We start from the raw sequence: 9,937 nt of genomic DNA on the forward strand, positions 1-9,937 counted from the left end.
TGTGAAATGTTTTAGTAGGAGGAGAGACGGAAAGAAACTTTAATGGAGAAAGGCCCACCACTACCTCAATTCATTCTCTTTCTCTCTTTCTATTCTCTTCAAAGTAATGAAATTTAGAAAGAGAGATTATGATGATGATGATGGTTAGGACTCGACTGTCGACTCACTACTCCTCACCTAATTCTACTCTGAATTTTTCTTTTTTGTTTTTGCTTTATTTTGTGATGATGAATGGTGTGTTTGTGGTGGTGGATATATGGGGTTTTTCTCTCTCTTTGTCATTTTCAACCTTTACAATTTCAACCTCCTCTCTCTCTCTCTCTCTCATCTCTTTCCTCATCTTTCTCTTTTAACTGGACCTAGACTTTCACAACTCACCCATTTGACTCATTACGGTTTAATTTGGGGTTGGAAACATGTTTAATAACTTCCATATAACGCTCATGCAGCCATGCAATAGATACCGGAACTGAAACTCGCCCCGGAGCTGAGTCAAACTCTGTTGAATTTAGGAGATTTTTTTCCTTCACAAAAAAATCAAAAACCAAGTAAGCAGACAGTGACGCTGACTGTCAATGAGCCCCACAGCAACTCGGTGTTGAGTGGACACAGCATCTCCTTCTCTCTCAAAAAAGCATTTGATTGATGAATCCATACCTCTCAACTCTCTCTTTCTCTCTCCCTCTGTGTACAAAGATCTGAGATATATAGAAAACAGAATCTATACTCACCACCTGTTTCTTGTCGACCCCACCAGCCCCCCCTCCTCCTTCCTCCCTCTTCAATAAATTATTAAATTTTCATGAACAAACTTACACTTTATGTCTTTATTATCTCCCTTTCAAAGTTTTCAAATTTCTTTTTAAAACTTTAGCATTAATTTTAATTTGCTTTTTTGTATATGTTTGCCGGCGATGCCTACGCCGGTTAGTGTAGCGAGGCAATGCTTGACACCCGAAGCAGCTCACGCGCTCGACGAGGCCGTTGCTGTGGCGCGCAGGAGAGGCCATGGACAGACGACGTCGCTTCATGCGGTTTCCGCTCTCCTTTCTTTCCCGTCCTCGATTCTACGCGAGGCCTGTGCGCGTGCCAGGAACACCGCGTACTCGCCTCGTCTTCAGTTCAAGGCGCTCGACCTTTGTCTAAGCGTTTCTCTCGACCGCGTCTCATCCACTCAGCTCAACGACGACCCGCCCGTGTCGAACTCACTTATGGCCGCAATTAAACGGTCGCAAGCCAACCAGCGGAGGCAGCCTGATAATTTCAATCTTTATCACCAACTTTCGCAGTCTAATAACTCGTCTGTGGCCGTCGTAAAGGTCGAGTTACAGCACTTGATTATTTCAATTCTCGATGACCCGGTCGTCAGCCGGGTCTTCAGTGAAGCGGGATTTCGGAGCAACGAAATCAAGTACGCCATCTTACGCCCTCTCACAACTCAGCTTTATAAACTCTCTCGCTCCTCTAAAGCTCCACCGCCAATTTTTTTATGTAACTACTTGACTGAGAATTCGGATCCAGTTTCGGGTCGGAAGGGATTGAGTTATACGTTTCCGGGTTACGGCGGGTACTTGGATCATGGAGATGATAACTGTAGAAGGATTGGAGACGTGCTTTTGAGGAGAAAGAATCCTATGTTGGTGGGTGTGCATGCTTACAGTGCACTCAAGAGTTTCAACGAAAGCGTAGAGAGAAAACATAATAAGAATATTTTACCTTCCGAATTATCTGGGTTGAATATCATTTCAATTGAAAACGATGTTTCGAAATTTATTACAGAAAGTACTGATAAAGGGAGTGTTAATGTGAGATTTGTGGAGGTAAGTTTGTTTATAGAGCAAAGTTTAGGGCCTGGGGTGGTGGTTAATTATGGAGACTTGAAAGTATTTGTTAATGAAAATAGCAGTGATGAAGGAACAAAAGAAGCTGCAGTGAGTCATGTTGTGGCTCAATTGACGAAGCTGTTGCATCTTCGTGGCACCAAAGTTTGGTTGATTGGTGCTGCAGCCAACTATGAGACGTATTTGAAGTTCATAAATAGTTTCCCATGGATTGAAAAGGACTGGGATTTGCATCTTTTGCCTATTGCTTCTTTGAAAGCTTCTTCAAAGGCTGGAACATTCCCCAAATCCAGGTGAGTGGTGGATTTTTCATGTTAGTTATGTGTTTATATGTCTGCTTTGCATGATTTTTCTTCATTATTATTTAATAATAAATGTTTTAGAAATAGTTTTTTAAGAAAGAACAAGAGAATTGTCATTTGAAATTAAGTATTGTCACTTGGTTTGCCTAAGAATATTTCAATGTAAGGTTAAATTATCTTTGTGTGATTTGTAATAACAAACAAGGCTAGAAACAAAAGGTTTAGTTTAATGTATTGATGCAAGATTTAGAAAGGATATCTTCAGCAAGGGTTTAAGTGAGCCCATGGTCAGTTTCTTCTCTGATTTTTTAATTTCTTCAATTCTTTCTATAATTCTGTGTGTTTGTTTATGTGTAGTAGAGTCTCTTGGTTTTATGAGTTTGCCGCTAGGTATCTTTTTTTCTGTGCTTGAAGTTACTATTGGTGTTTTTTTTTTTTCCCTCTCCATATTCCTTTAAATCTCAGAGTTTGATGGTCTAATTGCAGCTTGATGGAGTCATTTGTTCCTTTTGCTGGGCTCTTTTCTACACCTTCTGACTTCAAGAGCCCATTAAGTGGGGTATATCAATGCACAGCCCGGTGTCTTCAATGCAATGAGAGGTGCGAAGAAGAAATGATTTCTTTGTCAAAAGAATTCAGTTCTTCAATAGCAGACCAGTGCCAATCTAGCTTGCCTTCTTGGTTACAGATGACAGAGACAGGCACAAACAAGGGATTGGATCGAAAGGTGTGTACTGCATTAAAACCACCTTTGAACTCAAATTTGGGTTTTGGTTCTGTTTATTGGCTAGAAAAAGCTGGAGAAAAATCAAGAGATTTAATCTAAATTTCATTTTTTATGTTAAGCCACTGAAATTTAGACCATGCTAGTCAATTTGATTATAGTGAATATATTATTTTATTGTGAATTATAAGCTCTGATGACTCTATGCTTCTGGGAGTAAATATTCATAAGATTTTGCTGGTTAACATACAAATTGGATTAAGTTTAAGAATCTTTGCAAAGTTTATGTAAAAATCAATTTGTATCTCTTCAGTGCAGACCAAAGATGGTGGAACAGTATTGAGTGCCAAAATTACAGAGGTGCAAAAGAAATGGGATGACCTATGCCAGCGTCTTCATCAGAATCAACCATACCCTTCCTCCAACATCTATCAAGTGGGTTCTCAATTTCCCACGGTTATGGGCTTTCAGTTTCCTGAAGGCAAAAGTGATAATGCTGATAACAGCAACGGCAATAGAAATGCCCCACCATCTGAAAAACGTTGCATCAATGTGAATTCGGTTATTCCCATTGACTTAGAAAATGTTTCTGCTCCAAAAACCCTTTCTTCTCCTGTGGTTTCCAAAGATCAGAATGAGATTTCGGTATCCAAACTATGGCAAAAACCATCAAAAGCAGATCTTGAGTCAGGTGGCTTCAGGTCTCCATGCAGTTTGTCCAATTCAACTGTGGATGATAATAATCGAACATCTCCAACATCGGTGACTTCTGTGACCACTGTTTTAGGATTGGGAATGTGCTCTGCCCCTGCCAGAAATGAACTGAAGGAGAATACAGTACAAGATCATACAGAACTTTCTCAGGAGTTATCTGGTTGCTTTTCTGCAAATGTTGATTTTGTCAATGGAAGTACTTCTAACCATTTGGCCCAATCTTCATCCTCATCATGTCCTGACTGGCATCGGCAATTTGATCTAAGTAATTACAAGAAGCTTTTAAGTGCTCTTACTAAAAGAGTTGGCTGGCAAGATGAAGCCATACATGTTATATGCCAAAACATAGTTCACTGGCAAAGACTAAATGAAACTCGCCATGGAGGAAGTAAACGAGGGGTATGGTTCAATTTTACCGGTCCTGATAGGTGCAATAAAAGAAAAATTGCTGTTTCCCTTGCCGAGATAATATATGGAAGCAAGGAAAATTTTATCGGTGTGGATCTGAGTTCCAAAGTTGGGGAGACTGATACGTGTCCAATCTTTGATTGTGAAGATGTGAGTGGTAACAGTATGAAGTTCAGAGGGAAAAATGGGGTTGATTATATTGCTGGGGAGTTATGCAAGAAACCCTTATCCATTTTCTTTCTTGAAAATGTAGATAAGGCTGATCAGCAGGTTCAGATTAGTCTGTCTAAGGCTATACGAACAGGTAGATTTATTGATTCAGATGGGAGAGAAAATTGCATCAAGAATACAATATTTGTGACCACATCAGCATTTATGAAGGATAGCAAGATAATCGCTTACAAAAATGGGAGTGTTAATTATTCTGAGGAAAGAATATTGAGAGCAAAGAGTTGGCAAATGCAGATCCTAATTGAACTTGCTCCGAAAAGCAGCATTAGCCAAAAGTTTTCCACATCCAGGTCAAGTAAAGGCACAGTGTTTGTGAATAAGAGGAAACTGAAAGGCCAGAATGGGTATTCACAGCAGGATGATATCTCTGAGATGGTTAAACGAGCTCATACATCATCAGCCAGGAATTTAGATTTGAATCTTCCAGCTGAAGAGATCGAACTGCAAAACATTGATGATGGTAACTCTGAGAACGAGTCCTTGGGGAACTCCAAGCCTTGGTTGCAAGATATCTTTGATCAGACTGAAACAGTGATTTTCAAGCCATTTGATTTTGATGCACTTGCAGAGAAATTCCTAAATGACATAAACAAGAGTTTCCACACGGTTGTTGGCACTGAATGTTCACTGGAAATCGACTCCAAAGTGATGGAGCAATTACTCGCAGCTGCATATCTATCGGATACAGCGAGTGTGGTAACAGATTGGTTGGAGAAAGTTCTTCGCGGGGCATTTGTAGAACTTCAAATGAGGTACAACCTCAACACTCATTCCATTGTTAAGCTTGTTACTTGCGATGAATGTGTCACAGACAAGCCAACACCAGAAGTAGCAGAAGTTCGCCTTCCATCAAAAATTATTTTGAGTTGATATCCTTAAAATCTAGTGAAACAGATAGATGTATAATTTAGCAATCAGCTCTAGTAACCATTTGGTAGCTGTTAATCTAAATTTTTTTGGTTTTCTTGCTCAAGATAGGTTTGTGTATTGAATATAATCTATAGTCCATGCTTGTGTGAAATGTGATTGTCTTATGTACTGAACACCAAAATCTTCTTTTTGTTCCTTGAATTTGTTGATGTTTAGATGCTTGTGCATTTCATTTAGGTTTGTATGATTTTACCAGAAAGCAATGAGGAACCAGTAAAGTTGAGATTGTATTCCAGCATTTTATCTGACATCTCGCTCTTATAACAAATTATTTATATATTTAATTATATATTAAAAATTGTCTACACATAATTTTATTATACCACATTAATACTAAGTAAAAATTATTTATTTTAATTTTGCTGGCGGAAAATATATATTAAGGTTATTAATGAAAGTACTCATATTATTAATAATAAAATTATATGTATTTATTTTGAATATACAAATAAATTTGTATTTAATGTGTATTATCATGTGATAAAGTAATTTTAAATTAAAAATAAAATAATATTTAATCATATAATTATATATATAAACATATATTTATTTGTATACTTAAAATGGATACGTATAGTAATATTATACGTTATAAGTATATAAAAATAGTCAAGAACCTGAGGATTAAACTAATATAACAAACAAATTGAAAAACTGGAAAAATACTTTCATATATAAATCAACTTTTTAGTTTATTGTCTACCATTTTCAAAATTCCAACACTGTTTTCATGGACTAAGGGCTATCCAGCCAAAGCTTCAGTAAAGTATACTTGAAAGATGGCTTCAGCAATGGCGAAGCCAGTAATATCAATTTCAAGGGGTCATGCTAAATTTTATATAATGAAATTAGAAAAAAAAATCAGATGAAATGTCAAAATTCATTCATAAATGAGTATGTAAAAATTAAAGGTGATTAAAAAAAAGAGAGAGAGAGAGAGAGAGATTGTGTTTTAACAATGAATATAAAATAGTCATTTTCTCTTTTTGTAAATAAGGTGTGTTCTATGGGACATTATAGAGTTAGAAGTTAGAACTAATCTATAATGGCCTTATTTCCAGTGGCAAAATCTCACTCTCTTTAATTTTTGAACTCTAATTTTCAGATGAAATGGAAGTGTTTTTGTTTGATCTTCCTTAGAAATTAATGGGTTTTCTTTCTTTTTAGATGTCGATAAGTTGTACTGTCAATAGGATCCAGGTTAATTCACTTTATTACAGTTCTTTTTTTTTTTTTTTGGTTTGTTGCATCTGTAGAGAGCTTAACGTGTACGTTTTAATGTTTGAGATACTAAAGAATTTTTTAATCTTTGCATATTTTGTTGATTTTTGCAGAGGAGAATTTATGTTTGTACAGACACCCTCATGTTAGATGGGTGAAAATGTCTGCTGATGAGGTACCACGAGAGGTTCCAGAGCCAGCATTGGGCGTAAATTTTAAATTTTCAAAGGATGGGATGCATTGGAAAGAGTGGTTTTCTCTTGTTGGCGTTCATAGTGACTGTTGGTTGCTTGCAGTGGCTCTCTACTTTGGTGCTCGACTTAATCGTAATGAAAGGTACAATTTTTTACATACTGGCTGTGGGTACTCAATGTTAAGGAAGCATTGTGGAAAACTAGAATAGTTTTTGGGTAGTTGTTGGTGCAAATGCAATAGCCCTTTTTTGGCAAAATTCAACAATGATATATCTAAGAAGAATTCATTACTGTGATCACCATGTCTTTGAATGTGTTAATTGCTTTACTTGTAGAGTTAGTTTTGCTGGTAAAGAGTAAATAATTGCATCACATAATCACAAGTTGTTAACTTAATTTATATAGATAAGTTTATACAATTTATTTGTATGTATAGTTTTATTTCTATGCTTTTTGTCAACATCTCTGGCAAACTTTCTCATCATAATAGGAGTTGCACAGAATCCTTGACTTCCTGCTCATCCATGTACAATTGATACTGTATTTGAAGCCAACTCCAGCAAACTAAATGGAGAGGGTTTTCCTATTGAAATCACTGGACATAACTATATACTATCTACCTGTAGCCGAATTAGTCAGTATCAGCTACCACACATTCATAGAGTAGAATGGATTAACAAACTGTGATCCCTGTTGTCCCCCATTCATCTGCAAAAAGTGTCATTCATAGGTTTCAGCATATCCTCATTTCTTCGTGTCACTCTAATACAAAATCGATTCTTTATGGCCAACTGAAATTGATATAATAATTTGGACTATTCATGGAGTACCGGACCAACATATGCCAAACAGCTCCACGAATATACCCATGACCTGTTCCCAAATATCAGCTTCTAAATGCTGATTCTGTATATAGTCAGCACAACACTATCACCGCTTGTTGTAGTGAAACAAGTTCAATGGTGACACTTCGTGTTCTAACCAAGTCATCTGACATACTAATAGTCCCATATTTTGTCAGCTTATATATATGACTTTGCAATTTCCATACATGAAGGAAACAGCATTGAATGCACTGGTGATCAAAATTAGTATGGTTTCCCTCTTTATGAAATGAAATGCTCAATGTAACTTGTTCATTTATTTGAGTGCAATTTTCGCATTGAAGTTCAAGCCCGATTCACATCTTTGTAACGATTTGAACGCATGTTTGACATGCCTATAGTTGCTACCATGCAGAAGAGGTTAACAAGCCTAAAGATTCTGAATCACTGAAAGATGTATTTTTCGTGCTGTGACTTGGGTGGCAGGTGGACTAGCCCAAGATTGATGTTAGGATTGAGCGTATTGCATTTAGTCCTGCACAAGTTTGAGACATTGAGCTTTGTCTGGATCTGTGGGCTGGTTCTAATAACATCTTATCCCAGTTTCCAATGGCATTCTTTAGACAACCAAAAAGAATCTCTGTTGAAGGACATTGATGGCAGGTACTTGAAACGCTTTCAAAGATCAGAATAGGGAAATAAAAGATTTAGCTAGCTAATCATTTAACAGGTATATTAAATGAAGCAAGAGAGGATTGAGAGAGAACCTTAAGATTTATTATGACATTATTTATATTACCCTCATTTCACCGTCAGAAAATGTTTTGCTGGATGCAAAATTCCGGGACTACTTACCAGTCACCATCCTTTGTCTTCTGAGATTGATTTGATTTACAAACACATGCATACCTTAAATTAGAGATACATTACCAGTGAGTTGTTTGTATTTCTTTGTTATCCTTACAGGTGCTTCTACAGCCTGATGAAAATTCATGCACCTTAACATGTTGCTTACTTTACTTTTCCTTCCATTTGTAGTTTTCAATAGCCTCTACAGATTGCTTTGGTGGAGGTAAACTTTTAAATGAAGTTATGCATAGGAATGCATGCGCTTAGTGAATTCTTACATTTTGTCTAGCTAATTTAGATCAAGGAAGCTTCATCCATTGGTTTTGCATGTGTTTTAGAGAGCAAACACTCTGAACCTCCACCTTCACCTTTTTCCCAATGAACCTTCATTATTTATGTTGACGTATGTGTGTATATATATATATTTTGGACTAGAAATCAGGTTTATGGTTTTTATCTCAACAGAAAGCGGCTATTTAGGATAATAAACGATCTTCCAACCCTCTTTGAAGTTGTTAGTTGCTGGATGCTCCCAAAAGATAAACCAAGTGTGGAAAGTGGAGGCAAATCCCGGAACAGCTCCAAGGTCAAGATTCTCACTAGTCTCAGTCTGATAGAACCAATACAAATTGGCAAATTCAAACTTATGTTTTACATTTATCTCTTATTTGCTTGCACAATTTTGGGCTCAAAACATTCTCTCCCATTGCGAAGATGAATTGATGGATCAGTGAGAAGCAATACTAAGTTACTTGTGGATCCTACATAGGATGAAGATGATGTGCACAACAAAACCTTTTGCAGAAGCTGTCTCTGATAAGTTTTGGATAGGTTGTGACATTTGTGAGCAGTGGTACCATGGAAAATGTATGTAGATAACACCAGCCTAAGCACAAAGTATTTAGCAGTATAAATGTCCTTGCTGTACAAAGAAGGGAAGGCATTACAAACCTTCTTTTTCTACTCACTAATGTTGTAGTAAAGTCATGATAGTTTATTTATGTATTTTTTATCTGCCTTTTCTGGGTTTCACAGCGCTAAAACAATACAAATGCTCTGTAGCATTACTGGATAAAATGAATAGCTGTTAAATTTGCATTATCCTCTGTCTAATTTGTTTACTTTGTCTTTGAATTTCAGCTACAGCATGCATAGGAATGGCCGCTGGATCATGAATTGAATCTGGTAAGCTGGATTTCTTATGAAAAAATGTAAATAGCTTGATTTAATTTCCTCATGTTTCTGCATTTTCCTGTCAAATGGGATCTTTATGAGGAGGGATTTTGGGAAAGACGTAGAGCTGGTGACTTGTAGAGTGTCTTATCGAGATTGAATCCCATAAAGATCAGTCGACATGTGTGGGGAGGTTACAGTAATAAAAATACCATATGTTTTGTCAATTTCATATAAAGATTAGGCAGTGAAAGCGATATCTTACTTAACTAAATTAAAACGTGCTGATTTATGGCTGCACGTGGTGATTTGACTAGATCGTTTTCATTTTGTGTGTTGTCTCCACTCCCCCACCCAGCTAGAATATAATATAATGCCCAATAATTTCCACTAGAATATCATAGGTGGATTAGATTAGAGCAAAAGAACTGAGTTTGCCATGATGTCAGAAAGTCGACAAAATAATCTTGATGTCCTTTTACCTAACAATTTTGAATAATAAAAGTAAACCAGAATTTTCAATTTT

General features: G+C 36.7%; 2 protein-coding genes across 4 annotated transcripts; both read left to right on the forward strand.

The window, feature by feature from the left end:
• Positions 1-233: 233 nt before the first annotated feature.
• On the forward strand, positions 234-5,380 carry LOC123192874 (protein SMAX1-LIKE 7). The gene is made up of 3 exons (XM_044605564.1): positions 234-2,134; positions 2,630-2,870; positions 3,186-5,380. The coding sequence occupies exons 1-3, from the start codon at positions 915-917 to the stop codon at positions 5,088-5,090; spliced, it is 3,366 nt and encodes a 1,121-aa protein (XP_044461499.1). The 5' UTR covers positions 234-914; the 3' UTR covers positions 5,091-5,380.
• Positions 5,381-6,152: 772 nt separating this feature from the next.
• LOC123192876 (PHD finger protein ALFIN-LIKE 3-like) lies at positions 6,153-9,725 on the forward strand. Of its 3 annotated transcripts, XM_044605568.1 has the most exons (5): positions 6,153-6,350; positions 6,485-6,707; positions 7,876-8,052; positions 8,704-8,824; positions 8,953-9,725. In XM_044605568.1, exons 2-5 carry the CDS (start codon positions 6,532-6,534, stop codon positions 8,959-8,961), a joined length of 483 nt encoding a protein of 160 aa, XP_044461503.1. In that variant the 5' UTR covers positions 6,153-6,350; positions 6,485-6,531; the 3' UTR covers positions 8,962-9,725. The 3 variants fall into 3 exon arrangements, 2 of the variants coding, with proteins under 2 accessions (XP_044461503.1, XP_044461502.1); XM_044605567.1 differs by having other exon boundaries at positions 8,704-9,725; XR_006496946.1 differs by lacking the exons at positions 7,876-8,052; positions 8,704-8,824 and having other exon boundaries at positions 9,379-9,725.
• Positions 9,726-9,937: the final 212 nt, after the last annotated feature.

This window comes from Mangifera indica, chromosome 12 (assembly GCF_011075055.1).
Source record: "Mangifera indica cultivar Alphonso chromosome 12, CATAS_Mindica_2.1, whole genome shotgun sequence".
Classification (NCBI taxonomy): domain Eukaryota; kingdom Viridiplantae; phylum Streptophyta; class Magnoliopsida; order Sapindales; family Anacardiaceae; genus Mangifera; species Mangifera indica.

What these genes read in the sequence shown, in the direction of transcription:
- LOC123192874 (XM_044605564.1), top strand. Translation starts at nt 915, where the DNA reads ATGCCTACGCCGGTTAGTGTAGCGAGGCAATGCTTGACACCCGAAGCA. An exon ending in GGAACATTCCCCAAATCCAG is followed by an intron (nt 2,135 to 2,629) that starts GTGAGTGGTGGA and finishes GTCTAATTGCAG; the next exon opens with CTTGATGGAGTCATTTGTTC. An exon ending in ACAAGGGATTGGATCGAAAG is followed by an intron (nt 2,871 to 3,185) that starts GTGTGTACTGCA and finishes TCTTCAGTGCAG; the next exon opens with ACCAAAGATGGTGGAACAGT.
- LOC123192876 (XM_044605567.1), top strand. Translation starts at nt 6,532, where the DNA reads ATGTCTGCTGATGAGGTACCACGAGAGGTTCCAGAGCCAGCATTGGGC. An exon ending in CGACTTAATCGTAATGAAAG is followed by an intron (nt 6,708 to 7,875) that starts GTACAATTTTTT and finishes CTTGGGTGGCAG; the next exon opens with GTGGACTAGCCCAAGATTGA. An exon ending in TTGAAGGACATTGATGGCAG is followed by an intron (nt 8,053 to 8,703) that starts GTACTTGAAACG and finishes TTATCTCAACAG; the next exon opens with AAAGCGGCTATTTAGGATAA.